Raw genomic sequence first — 19,677 nt, 5'->3', positions numbered from 1 at the left:
GTGTATATATATACTGAGATCATGTGACACTTAGATTGCACACAGGTGGACTTTATTTAACTAATTATGTTACTCCTGAAGGTAATTGGTTGCACCAGATCTTATTTAGGGGCTTCATAGCAAAGGGGGTGAATACATATGCACGCACCATTTTCTGTTATTTATTTATTGAAACAAGTAATTTTTTCATTTCACTTCACCAATTTGGACTATTTTGTGTATGTCCATTACATGAAATCCAAATAAATATCAATTTAAATTACAGGTTGTAATGGAACAAAATAGGAAAAACGCCAAGGGGGATGAATGCTTTTACAAGGCACTGTATTTGTGTGTTCATGTGTGTGTCCCAGGTGTGGATGCTGCGGAGGATGAGGAGGTGGATGTGACCTCTGTTGACCCCATTGTGGCTTTTTGCAGCAGGTGAGTGTGTGTGTGATGATGATGAAGGTAGACAGGTGTTGTGATAGTGAGACGTTTATAGGCAAGGCAATTGAATAGAAATGTAATTGCAATACAATACTAATGTTGATTGTGCCCCCTCACCCCCTCGTGTTAGTGATGAGGAGCTGGAAGACTTCAAGGCCTTGCTCTACCTGCCCATCGCTCCAGAGGTAGAGGACCCTGAGGAGAATCCATTTGGTCCCCCTCCGGATGCAGCTGTCCAGACCGCCCCCGCAGAAGATGGTTCTTCCCACACAGGGGGCGGGGACAAGAAGCAGCGCCAGCCATCCTCAGAAGGAGCTCCGCCCAAAAAGAAGGGCCGTACCACCACCATCATCGAACTACAGGGGGTGCCCAGTGATGGTGAGAGTCAGAAGAACACACACACAACAATTTTTAACCATTGATTGGATACCTATTTGACTTGTATATTCTCCCCCTATCCCAGAGGTGCACCCCTTACTGGGGGTGAAGGGAGACAGCAAGTCCAAGAAGAAGACAGCAGGACGGCCGAAAGGCTCCAAAGGTAAAGAGAAAGACTTCCCCTTCAGGCCCAAACCCTACAGGGGGGACAGGGTCTACCCTGACGGAGTGGAAGTGGGAGGAGTAGGGATGAAAGGCAGAGCGGAGGGGGGCCTTACTGCTGCAGGTAAGGATGTGATATGATGCCACCACGGGGAGCTATGCTGATCCTGCTAGCTAAAATACTTCAGCAGCCCTGTGCTCCCGCGGCCCGGCTCGGCCGACCCCACAAACAGACACTGACCCTTTAACTGAGCCGCCCAAACTGCCCCCTATCCCCAGGCCCCCAACCCCCAACCCCCCACCCTACAACCCACCCCCCTTAACTCTGCTGATTAGGAACTGATTCTGGGACAGATTTGAAATGTGGTGGTGGGACTAATCCAAACAAAATCAAGAAAGATTCTCCCCACTGTGAGGAGATGGGTTAGTTTTGATTCTGGCTTCCTGGTTGTTGGTTTGGTTTGGTTTCCAATATGGCCACCGGTTGGCCGACTGGCCTGGGGCTAGCTGGCTCTATACTGACCTGACCTGACCTGCGGCTGGTTTGTCTACTTCCTGCTTGCCCTTTGACCCTCCTGCTCCACTCCGCTCCGGCCTCGCTCTTCCCTGGGCTTGTGTGTCTGTAGGTGTGTGTTGGTGGGTGGGTATATCCAGGTTTGTGTCTAGGTTGGATGTGTGTGTGTGTTTGGGTGTTTGTACGTTTTGTATATTTGTGGAATCAAGAATCAAGTTTTCTGCTCTAAGATAAGGGATGTTTGCCAAGCTTTTTTTAACAACTGGCAAATCATCCTGCTGGACCACAATGCAAGACACTGAGAGTTGAGCAAAACTGAGCTGTCTTAGGCTGTGTTCAAAGTTCTTCTCATTTTTTGTTTGTAAAAAACAACTCATGCATTGGTGTCCCTCGGGCCCATGACACCGGGCTATGCAATGTAATTGGGTCAAATTGCATCAGTGATTCAAAAGGAGACATTGACAAATGTTTGCTATTGAAATAAATAAGTGAAACCTTGCAAGCAAGCAGTGATGGAATTTATTCTTTTGAATCACATTTTATTTTCCAATACACCTCCAAAAGCATCTCTTTTCAAGTTGCATTATTGAAAAATCGTTATGGTAAGAGATGATATACCTGAAATGCCTCTGCTTTGAATTCTGTGTTTAGTTAATGTTGACCATACTGTCTGCTCTGGGAAAAGTATGAAATTGATACACTATAATTTCTGTACCTGGGAAGAAGGTAAGACGGACAAAATGTAGTGTTCAAGACAAGGACATCATTCCTGAGCGTTTCTCCTCAGTAGATAAGGAGTATGTTCGTTGTGAGACCTTTTCTATGTATTATATGTGATATTATTGGTGTCTTTCCTACAGGGAGCCTGGTTTCACAGTCCTACAAACAGCATGATATTGTGGGTCTGGACTGAGCCAGCATCTTCATCATCACCCCCTGTGGTTCTGGAGGGGGAAGGACAGGCACCTGAACTGTTTTTACGCTCTCCTAAACTCAAAAGACAATTTTTGTGACATCACTCAACTCTCATTATGACATCACATCGCTCAGGCTGTTGACTGTGGGGTTTCGTAAATCCACCGGCTGTCTCGCTTTCTGTGTTGCCATGGTACTTGGATTATCTCCATTCTATCAAAGACTGCTGTATGAGACCTGATGATGTCACAGGTTTGGATGAGAGTTCTGACTGGTAACTCTATGCCCCTGCAACATGGCAGATTCACACTTTCTCTTTTTGCAGTTTTTGGTAAGAGTAACAGAAATGGACCAAGAGAAGGGCAGCAGGTAGCCTAGTGGTTAAGAGCTTTGGGCCAGTAACCGAAAGGTCGCTGGTTTGAATCCCCGAGCAGACTAGGTGAAAAATCTGTCGATGTGCCGTTGAGCAAGGTACTTAACCCTAATTGCTCCTTTAAGTCGCTCTGTCACTCACTGCACAGTAGGGTTGAATAGCGGGTTTCCTGCGAAAACCCACTCCCTTTTCCTGGGATATATAACTGAGAAACCGGTAAATTATATTTCTTTTTTTCTTGTGACAGGTAGGCCTACATTTGCTGTAGCATGCATAGGCTATACTACAGTATGATAATATAAGGACTGAATGCGCGTCTAATTTACACATCTCCATCTGGCTTTCGGGGTCACCTTACTTTTTAATTGTAAAGATAGATATTGTGTTATATTTACAGCTGCAGAATTTTAAAACAGCCTTTCACTCGCATATCATTGCTTTAAATCAGTGCGTACTTGAGCACTGTCTTTCTCTCTCTCTCCATCAATTCCATTCAAATTGCATCCAAAATAGATAATCCTGTTCAAGATTGATACCTGTCAAAAGTTGGGACACACCTACTCATTCAAGGGTTTTTCTTTGTTTGTACTATTTTTTACATTGTAGCATAATAGTGAAGACATCAAAACTATGAAATAACACAAATATCATGTAGTAACAACAAAGTGTTAAACAAATCAAAATATATTTTAGATTCTTCAAAGTAGCCACCTTTTGCCTTGATGACAGCTTTGCACACTCTTGGTATTCTCTCAACCAGCTTCATAAAGGAATGCTTTTCCAACAGTCTTGAAGGAGTTCCCACATATGCTGAGCACTTGTTGGCTGCTTTTCCTCCACTCTGCGGTCCAACTCATCCCAAACCATCTCAGTTGGGTTGAGGTCGGGTGATTGTGGAGGCCAGGTCATCTGATGCAGCACTCTATCACTATCCTTGGTCAAATAGCCCTTACACAACCTGGAGGTGTGTTTTGGGTCATTGTCCTGTTGAAAAACAAATGATAGTCCCACTAAGCGCAAACCAGATGGGATGGTGTATCGCTGCAGAATGCTGTGGTAGCCATGCTGGTTGAGTGTGCCTTGAATTCTAAAGAAATCACCGACAGTGTCACCAGCAGAGCACCATCACACCACCTCCTCCATGCTTCACGGTGGTAACCACACATGTGGAGATAATCCGTTCACCTACTCTGCGTCTCACAAAGACACGGCGGTTGGAACCAATAATCTCAAATTTGGACTCATCAGACCAAAGGACAGATTTCCACCGGTCTAATGTCCATTGCTCGTGTTTCTTGGCCCAAGCAAGTCTCTTTTCTTATTGGTGTCCTTTAGTAGTGGTTTGTTTGCAGCAATTCGACCATGAAGGCCTGATTCACACAGTCTCCTCTGAACAGTTAATGTTGAGATATGTCTGTTACTTGAACTCTGTGAAGCATTTATTTTGGCTGCAATCTGAGGTACAGTTAACTCTAATGAACGTATCCTTTGCAGCAGAGGTAACTCTGGGTCTTCCTTTCCTGTGGCGGTCCTCATGAGAGCCAGTTTCATCATAGCGCTTAATGGTTTTTGCGACTGCACTTGAAGAAACTTTCAAAGTTCTTTTAAATGTTCCGTATTGACTGACCTTCATGTCTTAAAGTAATGATGGACTGTCGTTTCTCTTTGCTAATTTGAGCTGTTCTTGCCATGATTCCATGTGTGTTAATTCATAGTTTTATTCTACAATATAGAAAATAGTAAAAATAAAGAAAAACCCTGGTATGAGTAGGTGTGTCCAAACTTCTGACTGGTACTGTATATGTAGATACAGTGGCTTGCGAAAGTATTCACCCCCCTTGCCATTTTTCCTATTTTGTTGCCTTACAACCTGGAATTAAAATTGATTTTTTGGGGGTTTGTATCATTTGATTTACCCAACATGCATACCACTTTGATGATGCAAAATATTTTTTGTTGTAAAAAAAAAAAACAGAACTTGAGCATGCATAACTATCCCCCCCAAAGTCAATACGTTGTAGAGCCACCTTTTGCAGCAATTACAGCTGCAAGTCTCTTGGGTATGTCTCTAAAAGCTTGGCACATCTAGCCACTGGGATTTTTGCCCATTCTTCAAGGCAAAACTGCTCCAGCTCCTTCAAGTTGGATGGGTTTCGCTGGTGTACAGCAATCTTTAAGTCATACCACAGATTCTCAATTGTGGATTGAGGTCTGGGCTTTGACTAGGCCATTCCAAGACATTTAAATGTTTCCCCTTAAACCACTCGACTTTAGCAGTATGCTTAGGGTCATTGTCCTGCTGGAAGATGAACCTCCGTCCCAGTCTCAAATCTCTGGAAGACTGAAACAGGTTTCCCTCAAGGATTTCCCTGTATTTAGCGCCATCCATCATTCCTTCAATTCTGACCAGTTTCCCAGTCCCTGCCGATGAAAAACATCCCCACAGCATGATGCTGCCACCACCATGCTTCACTGTGGGGATGGTGTTCTCGGGGTGATGAGAGGTGTTGGGTTTGCGCCAGACATAGCGTTTTTCTTGATGGCCAAAAAGCTCAATTTTAGTCTCATCTGACCAGAGCACCTTCTTCCATATGTTTGGGGAGTCTCCCACATGGCTTTTGGCGAACACCAAACGTGTTTGCTTATTTTTTTCTTTAAGCAATGGCTTTTTTCTGGCCACTCTTCCGTAAAGCCCAGCTCTGTGGAGTGGTCCTATGGACAGCTTTGCAGCTCCTTGAGGGTTATCTTTGGTGTCTTTGTTGCCTCTCTGATTAATGCCCTCCTTGCCTGGTCTGTGAGTTTTGGTGGGCGGCTCTCTCTTGGCAGGTTTGTTGTGGTGCCTTATTCTTTCAATTTTTTTATAATGGATTTAATGGTGCTCCGTGGGATGTTCAAAGTTTCAGATATTTTTTTATGACCCAACCCTGATCTGTACTTCTCCACAACTTTGTCCCTGACCTGTTTGGAGAGCTCCTTGGTCTTCATGGTGCCGATTGCTTGGTGGTGCCCCTTGCTTAGTGGTGTTGCAGACTCTGGGGCCTTTCAAAACAGGTGTGTATATACATTCTGAGATCATGTGACACTTAGATTGCACACAGGTGGACTTTATTTAACTAATTATGTTACTCCTGAAGGTAATTGGTTGCACCAGATCTTATTTAGGGGCTTCATAGCAAAGGGGGTGAATACATATGCACGCACCACTTTTCGGTTATTTATTTTTTAGAATTGTTTGAAACAAGTTGTTTTTTCATTTCACTTCACCAATTTGGACTATTTTGTGTATAAAATCCAAATAAAAATCTATTTAAATTACAGGTTGTAATGCAACAAATTAGGAAACACGCCAAGGGGGATGAATACTTTTGCAAGGCACTGTTATTTATTCAGACACATAACAATTAAATCTTCTTGAAGAGAAGGGAAATGAAGCCGTCTGCATTCTAGTCCTATATTATTCAAGCATGTCATTACAATGATGAAGATAAGGACAGAGAAAATTGTTTGATTTAACTGTTGAAAGCAAGGAATGAATCAAGCAACAATAGAGAGAAAGAGGTAGGCTAATATGCAAGTCGCGCAACATTAGGGGAAATATTATGAAAGGTAGCTTATATAGGCCTATGCGTCAGCCTACTAATTATACAACTATTAAATTGGCCCTATTATATTTCAAAATCAAAATTTAATTTGCTAGCCTATAATTGTATTTCTGTAGGCCACATGTACTGCACCAGCATTGCATGTTCTCTCACAGCTTCATGGTTTGAACAAGGTGTGTAATTCCAGTTATATAATGCAATACAGTACAGTAATACAGTCCACACTCAAAAATAGTAGCGTACTGGAGCTTGTTTAATTTATTTACCCAAGACAGAATAGCTACATCTATGGGCTTTTATGTTTTTCTGTAATCCATAATGTGCGATAGCCTAGCTATACAGTGCATTCGGAAAGTATTCAGACCCCTTGACTTTTTCCACATTTTGTTACGCTACAGCCTTATTCTAAAATATATGTATTTTTATGTATATTTTTTGGGGGTGGAAATTTATTAAAAATAAAAAACTGATATCACATTTACATAAGTATTCAGACCCTTTACTCAGTACTTTGTTGTAGCACCTTTGGCAACAATTACAGCCTCGAGTCTTCTTGGGTATGACACTACAAGCTTGGCACACCTGTATTTGGGGAGTTTCTCCCATTCTTCTCTGCAGATCCTCTCAAGCTCTGTCAGGTTGTATGGGGAGCGTTTCAGGTCTCTCCAGAGATGTTAGATCGGGTTCAAGTCCGGGTTCTGGCTGGGCCACTCAAGGACATTCAGAGACTTGTCCCGAAGTCACTCCTGCGTTGTCTTGGCTGTGTGCTTAGGGTCGTTATCCTGTAGGAAGGTGAACCTTCACCCCAGTCTGAGGTCCAGAGTGCTCTGGAGCAGGTTTCCATCAAGGATCTCTCTGTACTTTGCTCCGTTCATCTTTCCCTCGATCCTGACTAGTCTCCCAGTCCCTGCCGCTGAAAAACATCCCCACAGCATGATGCTGCCACAACCAGGCTTCACCGTAGGGATGGTGCCAGGTTTCCTCCAGACGTGACGCTTGGCATTCAGGCCAAAGAGTTCAATCTTGGTTTAATCAGACCAGAGAATCTTGTTTCTCATGGTCTGAGAGTCCTTTAGGTGCCTTTTGGCAAACTCCAAGCAGGCTGTCATGTGCCTTTTACTGAGGAGTGGCTTCCGTCTGGCCACTCTACCATAAAGGCCTGATTGGTGGAGTGCTGCAGAGATGATTGTCCTTCTGGAAGGTTCTCCCATCTCCACAGAGGAACTCTGGAGCTCTGTCAGAGTGACCATCGGGTTCTTGGTCACCTTCCTGACCAAGGCCCTTCTCCCCCGATTGCTCAGTTTGGCCGGGCGGCCAGCTCTAGGAAGAGTCTTGGTGGTTCCAAACTTCTTCCATTTAATAATGATGGAGGCCACTGTGTTCTTGGGGACCTTCAATGCTGCAGAAATGTTTTGGTACCCTTCCCCAGATCTGTGCCTCGACACAATCATGTCTCGGAGCTCTACGGACAATTCCTTCGACCTCATGGCTTGGTTTTTGCTCTGACATGCACCGTCAACTGTGGGACCTTATATAGACAGGTGTGTGCCTTTCCAAATCATATCCAATTAATTGAATTTACCACAGGTGGACTCCAATCAAGTTGTAGAAACATCTCAAGGATGATCAATGGAAACAGAATGCACCTGAGCTCAATTTCGAGTCTCCTAGCAAAGGGTCTGAATACTTATGTAAATACTTTATTTTTATTTTATTTTTTTATACATTTGTAAAAATGTCAAAAAATCTGTTTTTGCTTTGTCATTACGGGGTATTGTTTGTAGATTGATGAGGAAAAAATATAATTTAATCAATTTTAGAATAATGCTGTAAAGTAACAAAATGTGGTAAAAGTCAATGGGTCTGAATACTTTCCGGATGCACTGTGTATTTTATTTGACCTTTATTTAACCAGGGAGTCACCATAGGCTTTGTATTGGATGACGGCACAATAATTTGGGCTTCTTTGGGCTTAGGCTCATAAAATGTCCATAGTGTATGACTCATCAGGCTCAGGTAGCATCAGGTTTGAATTTTCATTAATTTTCTATCCAGACATATTTATTCTCAGGATGGAACATTTGTAAAATTCCCAGAAAATATTTAACCCTATTACACAGTACAGATACTGGAGTGTCCTCTCCACCAATCAGAGCTAAGGCAGTTCAGTCACCATTTTGTAACCTTCAGAATGCTTTGACACAGGTTTGTGCCACATGATGGCGCTGCTGCAGCACCAATCCCCCAGCAGAGCGGAGTGGAGCCTGGTGAGATACAGTCTTACTGCCTGGAAAAGCTATATGGTGATAATGAAGAGCTTTTCTCTGTCATTTGGATTCCATTTTGTGCTTCTGCACAGTTGGATTCCATTTTGACTTTATTTTATAAAAGAACTGAGAAAAAAATTATAGAAATATGGATTGTGATTGAGAGCAGTGAAAATACACCACATAACAGCCAACAGGCTAGTTCTACTTAACCGTTCCCAGTGTGTGCATTGCTTATCTGGTAGAGTGAACCAACTTTGAGTGTTGCAGATGAAAATGTACCATATAGGAAAAATCACAATTGTGTCTGACTGTCTCTGCCTATGTGTGTCTGTGGACATCTGGCCACCCTCTCAGGCTGTCAGAGTTAAAAAGGAATTAGTGAATGGGCAGAAGAAAGAGCGTTTCCTCAGCATGGCTGACTGGCTCATCATTCACACTGGTTACATAAGACTGAGCTCATTAGACGATTGGCCAGATGTATCGCATGTTGGCGTTCTGGTGATGGGTGGGTGCTGCTGACGACATGAGTTTTGAGTCAGACTAAAGACAGGCTGGAAGGATTTAAACCAGGAAGAAGTCTCATTCAGATCAATGTCTGAATCCCAAGTGACACCTTATGCTACCGTGGCCAAAGACAGTACTGTGCCATGGCCTATAGAATGCACTACTTTGGTTTTGACCAGAGTGTCTATGTAGTGTAGTCGTACACATTCCACTATATGTGAAATAGGGTGTCATTTGAGGTTTGCTTAAATAATCTATTTCCCAAGTTTGTCAAGTATTTACAGTACATGGTATAATCCTTCCAGATAGCACATCATCTCTGGAATGACTGATGACTGACCACCAAGTTATCATAATGAAAACCTACTTGTCTCCTTTTAGTTATCCACACACTGATGTAAAAGAATTGACCGGTCAAGCCAAATTCCTGGAATTTGCCATCTTGTTTCTTCAGATCAGTTAGGTCCATGTTGGACAGCTCAACGAGGGCAATGGTGTCTCTGCTCTAGGAAACAGAGTGGACTCAACATTAATGTGAATGGATGTGTAAACGACTCCATAATAATACAGGTTTACAAAATGGCTGGAGGCCAAACTGCTGTGAGAACTGGACACATTAGCCTAGTCGGAAAAGTAAACAAGCTCCTACCCCTCCTGTCTTAGCAAATCGGAACGAACGGAATAGGTAAGGAGGCTCTATTGAAGGATAGGTGGAGCTAAATGTACCTTATCTGATCACATCGTAGAATCAAAATTCAAACACTGGACAGGTTTTAGTAGCTAATTAAAATCTCTTTATTACAACCACATGTACATCATCATATTCCAAAAAGAGTCTTCTGAAAAGTGAAAATGAGCAGAACCAGAGATTTGCACAGACACTAAGGTGTGGGAGCTGTTTGGAGCCCAGTCCGAGGGGAAACAGTACAGTGGGGGTAGAGAAAACAAATCTGAGGTGTGCAGAGCTTTAAATCACAAGTTCCCCCCCCCCCCAAACATCTCTCATGTGTGCTCTCACTTCTCCTAGGAAAGGAGGGCTATTTTCAGCCTTGATAATCCTCACATATAGAGGGAGGAGGGGGATGAAGGAAATAAATCCTGTCTTGTTCATCCATTATTCAGGGAGTTTGAGTCATGCTGAGTGTGACGTGGAACACCTTGAGGAGAGAGCGAGCAATCCAACATGCTCTCTTTCTACCTCTCTGTATTTTATATATAAATATATATTTATTTATTTCTCCCTCCATCTCTCTCCCTCTCTCAGCTCACACACCAGACAGGTGTGAGTCCTACATGCTGTGTGTGTGTAAGAACCACATGCACGCTGTGTGAGAGTGAGTGTGTGTGAGAAACACACACAGTGCATTAAGGTGTGTGATCCTGTAGCACCATGTGCCACTAATGACGAGTGCTGATGATGCTACGCAAAAAGCAAATCACACCTCTGATCACACCTTTCATTTCAGTTATCAACGATAGTATTAGTAGTACCTACAACAGTGACTTTAGTTAACATTTGCTGCATAACCCTGACATAAGCCTATTTGACCCCTATCTATTAATCAATTAAATGAGAAACTAAATGTCACAGACATTGTGGCCCTGGACAACTAGAGCTTGACACCCCATTGTCCACCCTGTACCCTGGCGTTGTACCGTACGTTCCATAATTAATATGTACAGAATAGAACAACAATAATGCTGAGGGAACCTGGCTATACATAGCCAGCTATGACCAATATACAGAATCCTGGTCCACTCAAACCATAAATAAAGCCAGATACAGATCTTTACAAATTATAAAAACAATTTGCTTTTTGTTGTTTACATGGATTGTGACTGTTTTACAAGAAACATATCTGGAAGGGATCTACACCACTACAGTAAACTCTTCTAATCTGTAACCTTCCGTAAAACAGATAATTCTACAGTCATTCCACTGGCCAGTGTCCCTTCACTGGACGATCAAGGTTGTAAGGGTTAACTGTAAAAATACCTGCCTCTTTTCTGGGCTTAACTGACTGCTTGGCTCAGTCCCAAATGGCACCCTATTCCCTACATAGTGCACAACTTTTGACGATAACCCTATGGGCCCTGGTCAAAAGTAGTGCACTATATAGGGAATAGGATGCCATTTGGGACACAGCCCTAACCTGCAGAGACCTCCAGCACCAAACCACCAACCACAAACCCCTGGCCAGCTCAGCCTTCACCATCTACCTACTACTCTACAGTACCTATCTCTGGAACCACCACTTAAAGATACAGAGTTAATGCCTCAATAGACAGGCAATGTAAACATCATGCCAATGATAGGATGGGTTGGGTTGGTTGTTGTGCAATCAAGGGTACCAGGTAGTTTGAGCACGATCACATCTGGTACCAAAATCTCCTACTGCAACACCATTCCCCTATAAGACTGTAAACGGGATCTCTGTGTCAAAAACACATTGATTGTGTGGGGTGGTTATCAATCCACAAAGTACTCCACTAGCTGTGTTGTGGCATCTTATATCCTCTCCAGTAAGCTGCTGTTTTCTGGTGGATTATCTTACAGTACAGTATTGCTTTTAGAAATCTCAGTCACAACTTTAGTTGAGGCATAAAAGTCCAAACGTAAGAGTTTCATCAATGTCACCAGGCAGCATTTTTGCACAAAAAAATACCCAAAGATAAAATCAACAAAATGACATGATACTGTATTGTGTTTCGCAAATTGTTTCACAAACCCCATGAGCATGAGGTAGCCAGACATGGGGCAGACACACACACAGATTGATCCTCCCTCACACACACACACAGATTGATCCTTCCTCCCTCACACACACACACAGATTGATCCTTCCTCCCTCACACACACACACAGATTGATCCTCCCTCACACAGACACACAGATTGATCCTTCCTCCCTCACACACACACACACACAGATTGATCCTCCCTCACACAGACACACAGATTGATCCTCCCTCACACAGACACACAGATTGTAACAGATACACACTTGCAGTGTGTAACAGTAGTCAGTAAGAAGTTCTGACACATACACACACTTTGTCAGAGGTGCTGTACAGTGGTGACACACACTCATATACTCACACACATACACTCACTCTCAAACAAAGCTATTGTCCATGGTGCTTTATGGTGGAAAAAACACACAGACACATACACACCCTATACAGTAGTGACAGTCAGTAGTGAGCTGGGACAGAGGGACATCTCCTCCCCGGTGCCCAGCCTCGTCCCATGAGTCAGCAACTCCTCCACCGTCGTCCAATCATCTAACAGCTTCCTGTTCCGCAGACGACTCAACTTCTTTTGGCTGAGTTCCAGCACCGTGCTGCACCGGCCATCTCCCAAAGACCCTCCCCCTCCTTCTCTGATAACTCCTCCTCTTGTGTTGACCCCTGCCTCTCTCCTAGATCCTGATCCTCCATTGGCTCCTGGCCGTGTGTAAGCCTGCTGCCCTCTGGCCTGCTGTTGTTGCTGTTTCTGCTCGCGGGCCAGTAGGAGGTGCTCCCGTCTCTCAGTGCGGCTCCAGTACCTCCCCCTCATCACCTCCTGGCTTTCCTCATCCGTACTCATCCCGCTGCGCTCGTCTGCTAGCCGTGATGCCCGGTCACGAAGAATCTGGTTCCTCACAGCCCTTGGGTTAGGGTTAGGAAGGTTGGGGTTGGTGTTAAGGGTAGGGTCAGGGTCAGGGTTGGGGTTAGGATTGGGGCCCATCCTGGACACTCCAACGACCCCAGCCCCGACCCCAATGTGGCCCTCCAGGGTGCTGTAGAGGCCCCCACCACCCCCGGACCCCTGGCGGGACAGACGGTTGGCTGGTTTAGGCCATGTCTCATGGATGTCTATGGATGTCTGGGGTGGGTGGCTGAGGGTGTGGAAGCGGTGCACCCCTCTTCCTCTCTCTCTTTGTCTTTCTCTTTCCCACTCTCTTTCTTTCTCTTTCTCTCGTTCTCTTTCCCGCTCTCTTTCTCGCTCCCTCTCTCTTTCTCTTTCTCGCTCCCTCTCTCTTTCTCTTTCTCTCTCTCGCTCCCTCTCCCACACTGGTAGGTCTGTCATGAAGCTCCTTTCCTGCTGCTGCCTCCTGTCGTTAACCAGCTGGTCACGATCTCCACTATTGTCCCAGTAATGTCCCCTGGGTAAGGGCACGGCCCCTCTGTGTTCCCCCGGAGAGGTTGCATGGTGCTGGGGTGAGAGGGCAAATCCTGCTGGGTGTGTGAGGACTAGTTCTGGTTCTCCCTCTTCAGGCAGGCCCAGCTCCAGGCCTCTAGATGGAGCTACTCCACAGTGCTGCAGGGTGGCGTAAGAGGGGGAGGACGGGTGACTGGCCCGTCTGACACGCTCCTGGGGTGGACCCCGGTGGTGCAGGGTCCTGCTTCTCCTCAGCTGACCCACCGAGCTGGAGCCATGGTGCTGCAGCGGAAGCCTGTGGTGGCCGGAGGGGGTACTGCAGGCGGAGAGGACAGGGGCGTGGACAGAGAGGGGGCCAGGGGTGTGCTGGGGGTTGAAGAGGGAGCCACTGCTGGAGCTGTGTCTGCTCAGACAGGGACGATCCGCCTTCCGGAACTGGACGGACGACACCCTGAAGATACAGAAAACAACTATTAGAAACGGAAGCGATAAATACAATGGTACAGTGTTGAACAACATGCATTATCATCGTTGAACACTGGACTGAACACTTTGAAGATGGGGTTTGGATGGTTATGGATCATGTTATCATGATAAGCTATGATAATCATAGTCTGGTGATAAACCCCTACCTGAAGAGTCCGCGGGGTGAAGGGCCCATGGATGGAGCAGCCAGGCCAAGCGTGGGGCAGGAGTGCTGGGGCTGCGTGGTCAGTGCCTCAGGTATAGCCTCCAGCAGCTCTCTGTGGTTCTTCTGGCAGCTGTCGCGGCGCTCCCGTGCACAAACCTCCCCCTGGTGGTGCAGACGAGCGTTGTACAGGCACATACGTTTCTCTAACAGCCTCTGGAAACGGCGGAACTCTCCGGTGCTCACGCTGTAGAAGCCAGAGTCACTCAGCTCAGACGAGATGAAGGATTCAGAGGACGGAGAACCTCCACCTCCACCCCCTCCTCCGCTGACCACCAGGCCCCCACCGGAGCCTCCTCCCCTGGGGTGACACTCCTCCAGACCCCCCTCCTCAGTCTCCAGGCCAGAAAGGTCTCCCTGGTGCAGGCTACCGTCGGTCCAGCCCAGGCCACTGTCCAGCTCATGGTGGAGAGGTAGGTAGCCCAGAGGTTTCTCCAACATGTAGTCCTCATCCTCAGTCTGAAGGAGAGAGAGAGCGAGAGAGGGACAGAGCGAAAGAGGGAGAGAGAGAGAACACACAGTCACACACATACAGTATGTAGATATACAGTACACACACGCACACAGACACACACACCTGGCTGAGGAAACTGCTGGGCTCCTCAAGGTTGGTGTTGCAGCAGCCAATCAGACAGCTCTGATCCCTTGGAACACGACGGGCAAGCTCCAGGTCCTTAAAGAGAGAGGGAGGGAGGGAGGGAGGGAGGGAGGGAGGGAGGGAGGGAGAGGGAGGGAGAGGGAGGGAGGGAGGGAGGGAGGGAGGGAGGGAGGGAGGGAGGGAGGGAGGGAGGGAGAGAGAGGGCGATGAGAGAATGAGAGAGCGGTTAATCAATGTTTAACTAACTGTGAATAATGTGTGTTTACGTGAATAAACAAGCATTAGATTTTTTAAATGCTAATTATAGAACTTTGGTTATGTAATTAAAATGTTCATATAGGCGATCAAGCCTTTATCCCCCCAAAAAATCCCTAAAATATCCCTATGTTATCAGGTGTCCTGATTATTAAGTATGGCTTTTAATGCAAGTGCATTACATGCTGTGGGTTTGCAATACATATTGACTGAACTGTAGTTTGTGTCTTGCAGCAGTGGTTAAATCAGTGTGTGCTGTAGACAGTAAATGTTTGTAGATGGGAGAGAGGAGTGTGTTTTTCCCTCTGTCTCTCTAAGCTGAGCATCCTTCCATTCTCCAAGGGGATTTCATTAGGCACAGCTCACATTCCGCCCACTGAACACGTGAGTGCTGTTTATGACTGTGTGACCGTGTGCACATGGGTGTGTGTGTGGCTAAGTGTGTTTGGGAATATACTGTGTAGTGTGTGTTTGTTTGTGCTTGAGGATAAATGTGGTGATGATTTAGATGTAAATGTGATCATATCTTTGATTTGGTTAGTCTTCTTTTATTGATGCAGCATAGCATCCTGGCTGGGCATCCGGGCCTGAGCAATCACGCTTGTCTGTGTGTACTGTATGTGTGTGTGTGTGTGTGTGTATGTCTTTGTCTGTGTGTGTGTGTGCTTGTGAGTGAGTGAGTGTATGTGTGTGTGTGTATAGTTCCACTCAGGTCCCAGATGCTTAGCTGAGGGGAGCTGCTCCATTAAATAAAGGGGGAAAGGCTTTGTTTTACAGCCTGATCTACACTAGAGGAAATACAGCCTGATCTACACTAGAGGAAATACAGCCTGATCTACACTAGAGGAAATACAGCCTGATCTACACTAGAGGAAATACAGCCTGATCTACACTAGAGGAAATACAGCCTGATCTACACTAGAGGAAATACAGCCTGATCTACACTAGAGGAAATACTAAGCCCTACTGAAAAAGAAAAGCATATTTATAAAAAACAAACACATTTTGGCATTAAAGCCTTAATCACCGAACTTCAAGGGTGCTTTTCCTCCAAGAGAGACTCCAATATGGACTGGACGGCAGGTCTTTTGGACGTTAGCCCTGATTCAGACCAAACATTTGCAGCCTGGATCCTATTCAATCGAAAAGGATATCCGGATATCTACGGTTTATTCTCCACACACACACACACACACCCTGGAGAAGTAAGCCCTGAACCTGCTCTAATGCAGTCCACTGTTCAAAGAGCACTGTGTACACTCTCACCTCCAGAGCCATATAACCCACCACTACACCCACACAAGCTCCGCAGTGTCGTTTTTTAAAAACTGGACAGTTTTCTTCAATAGAATATGTATTTCCATCCTCTTAATGGACAGAACAACACAGATACACAGTATGCTGTAGTTCTAGCTATTTCCGTCACATGTACTGTACCATACAATACAGTGGGTTCATTATATTGGCTCTATAATCACCAGTGACACAGGAAGTCATATCTGTCACAAATTATTAGTGGGGTGCAAGATTTAACACTGCTGTAAGGCCTTTAATTGATGTGTCTTGTCACTGATACAGGTACTGAGTGATGAATGGTGGTACACTCACAGACAGCGCCCACATATTGTACAACTTATTATAGCGTATGGCTTTGGCTGACAACATCAAGTCATTCTTTTTCATTCAAAACTAAAGCAAAATGAAATGGCATCCTACTACTACTAGTGTAAGTGTGTGTGTTTTGTCTCACCTGGTAGCCCAGTGGATCCATGTCCACTATGTCTCGTGGAGCGTTGGGCAGGTACTCATATCTCCCGTTGTCACGGTGATCACGAGGCAGACTCATGTGGCTGCAGTAGTGTCTGAGAGAGAGATGTGGAGTCAATAAATCTAACATCTAGTGGAGTAAGATATTAGTGAATTTTATAGACATCTGAAGTGTGTACGTGTGTGAGAGAGAGAGAGAGAGACAGAGAGAGCATGTGTGTGAGCATTTGTCTGTGTGTTAGCATCTGTGACTCTACCTGTCCGGGTTGACCCTGGGCATGGTCCCAGCTGCTGTGACCCCCAGACTGTGCAGGGCCAGGTGGGGGGCCAGGGGGAGGGGCTCCCAGTGTCTTTCCGTCTGCGTGCTGCAGTCCTGTAGGCCATAACCCCTCCTACGCTGGCCCTTGATCTGCAGCGTGATTGGGTGCTCATAGGCAGCCAGGATTCTAAGAGCATCCCGTTTACTCAGGTGAGAAAGATCCCGTTTGGTTAGGTGACTCAGATCCCGCCCACTGACCTGTGAGGAGACACAGAGAGAGACAGATGACACCCTATTCCCCATGTAGTGCACCAGGGATGCATTGTGGGGGTTCAGAGGTGACTCATCTACCCTGTAGAACACTCAAATCAAGGGAGGGGATGTAGAGATGAAAACTAAAGGGTTCCAACCCAAGACGAGAAACAAAACATTTGGGATTCGATACCTGGCTATGCTGTACCCCGATGCCAAGCATAGCACCAGAGCCATGCCACTAGAGCCGTGAGCTAACAACACATGACCCAACCCAACCAGAGTGACACAGTTGTATACAGCATTTCATAACTACTGCCCATCACTAACATGACTCACCACCTACTACAGTACACACACACACAACTACAGAGACAGCACAGGAGGCTGGTGAGAGGAGGACGGTTCATAATAATGTCTGGAATGGAGTGAATGGAATGGTAACATGTGTGTGATACCATTCCATTCACTCCATTCCAGCCATTACTATGAGCCCGTCCTCCCCAATTAAGGTGCCACCAGCCACCTGTAAGAGAGAGAGAGAGAGAAGTAAAGAGAGAATGAGAGAGCTGTGTAGATTACAGAGAGAGCACTGTGTGTGTGCCGTATTTCTCTTTGAGGGTAACTGCATAATGTGTTGTATTCAAACACAATCGAACAGTGTGTGTTTCTGATGTGTGTGTGTGTGTGTGTGTTTTTGTGCATCTGCTTGTCGACATGATCTGGAGCTGTTGTCTTGTCCTCTGATTTTCGAGACATGCTAACGTCATGAGGAGATACCCAGCCAAGCACACATCCAACCTTACCTGAGGCATGCTGTAACACACACACACACACTGGCAGTATTATGGTGGCCTTTTACTGCGTGCCATGTGCGCTGATACAAAATGGCAACGGTACAGAGAAGCTCTGTGGAGGAAGAGGCAGGGGACTGGGCATCACCCCACGACAGAAAGAGAGAGAGAGGAGGGGAGGAGACTGGGCATCACTCCATGGCAGAGAGAGAGAGAGAGAGAGAGAGAGAGAGAGGAGGCGCAGAGGGCAGGAGAAGAGAAGAAAGGAGCAGAGGAGAGGAGACTGGGCATCACCCCACGGCAGAAAGAGAGAGAGGAGGGGGGAGCAGAGAGGAGAGGAGGAGAGGAGAGGAGAGGAGAGAAGGGAACAGAGGAGAAGGGAGCAGAGAGGAGAGAAGGGAACAGAGGAGAGGAGAGAAGGGAGCAGAGGAGAGAAGATGATGAACAGTACAGATGGATGTGGAGAGGGATGGAATATAAGGTCAATAGATGGATATGAGAGAGAGAGATAGATAGGAAAGGAGAGAAGGAGAGAATTGAGAGAGGAAGGGAATTGAAAGAGAGAGAGAGAGAGAAAGAGTCACAGCTCTCAGTGGTGTTGGATGGGGAAAGCTGTCACTCCTTGTAATCATCAACGCTGGTCACAAGAGGCTGCCACACACACTCATACACACTGTCACACAAGGACATACACACTGTCACACAAGGACATACGCACACACACAACCCTGAATACCCCCAACAAAGAAAGCACAATCACGAGCCTCACCATGACACGAGCGATACATTTGGCTAGAACAGATCTGTCTGTAGACATGATCTTTCTAGAAGAAGATAGAACTCTTTCATACACATATGGTCATTTCTCTGATAATAAGATATGCGCCTGTCTAACTCTTATTCTGTACTATTCTCACAAGCACACTCACAGACTCCCACATATTGACACACACCCACATGCATGCATGCACACGCGCACACACAAACATGCACGCGTACACACAGAGAGAGAGAGAGAGAGCAGGCATCATGTCATGGTGTGTATTCTGTGATCTCCTTGATCATCTACATGCACCCAGAGTTCCCCACACCCCTGCCTCTATCCATAAATCACATCTACACATTTGCCCCCACACACACACACACACAGATGCGCATCGCAGGAAAGAATGCACATGCACGCAGGCATGCACGCACCACACACACGCGCACCACACACACACACAGATTTAGAAGGGTGCACACTAACCCCCATTCCATCGCTGAACCACGGCCCTGAGAGCCGACAGCCCATTGCCACGGCAACGGATGAGCGCTGAGTCCGAGGGTTCCCTCCGTTTTAAAGACGGGCGCAGACAACAAGAGGAAGAGGAGGACGAGGAGTGATGAAGGATCCAGCTCGGGCATAGACCCCTGTGCTCCAGCAGAGACAGAGAAAGATCTCAATGCTCTCTCTCTCTCTTCTCTCCCTCTCTCCTTCAGGCTCTCTGTTTCTCCCTTGTTTTCTCTCTCTCTTTCTCCTTCTGTCTCTCTCCCTACCAGAGACAGAGGCAGCCTCTGCTAACACCCAGAGAGACAGTAGGCACTCTCTTGCTCTCAGCGCTCTCTCTCCGCTTGCTCACTATCTCCCTCTCTCTTTCCCTCTCACACACACACTCTTTCTCACTCTCTCAACTGTCATTCTCCCCCCCCCCCATATCTATCACACTCTCTCTCTCCTTCCTTCCCTCTATATCTCTCCCTCCTTTCTTCTGTGCCAGTCTTGTGTTGAGGC

General features: G+C 46.1%; 1 protein-coding gene across 1 annotated transcript in view; it reads left to right on the top strand.

Annotated features, from left to right (window-relative positions):
• LOC311133617 (retinoblastoma-binding protein 5-like) overlaps positions 1–4,468 on the top strand; it is a 41,382-nt gene extending 36,914 nt beyond the window's left edge. Inside the window, exons 11-14 of the mRNA XM_084167137.1 lie at positions 354–423; positions 560–807; positions 893–970; positions 2,344–4,468. Of these exons, the coding sequence (XP_084023263.1) occupies positions 354–423; positions 560–807; positions 893–970; positions 2,344–2,396 (449 nt within the window). The 3' untranslated portion in view covers positions 2,397–4,468. The remainder of the gene's footprint in view (positions 1–353; positions 424–559; positions 808–892; positions 971–2,343) is intronic.
• Positions 4,469–19,677: the final 15,209 nt, after the last annotated feature.

This window comes from Coregonus lavaretus (genome assembly GCF_964263955.1).
Source record: "Coregonus lavaretus genome assembly, chromosome: 8".
Classification (NCBI taxonomy): Eukaryota; Metazoa; Chordata; class Actinopteri; order Salmoniformes; family Salmonidae; genus Coregonus; species Coregonus lavaretus.
Note: the sequence above shows the minus strand (reverse complement) of the source record. Positions and strands in the feature narration are given on the sequence as shown.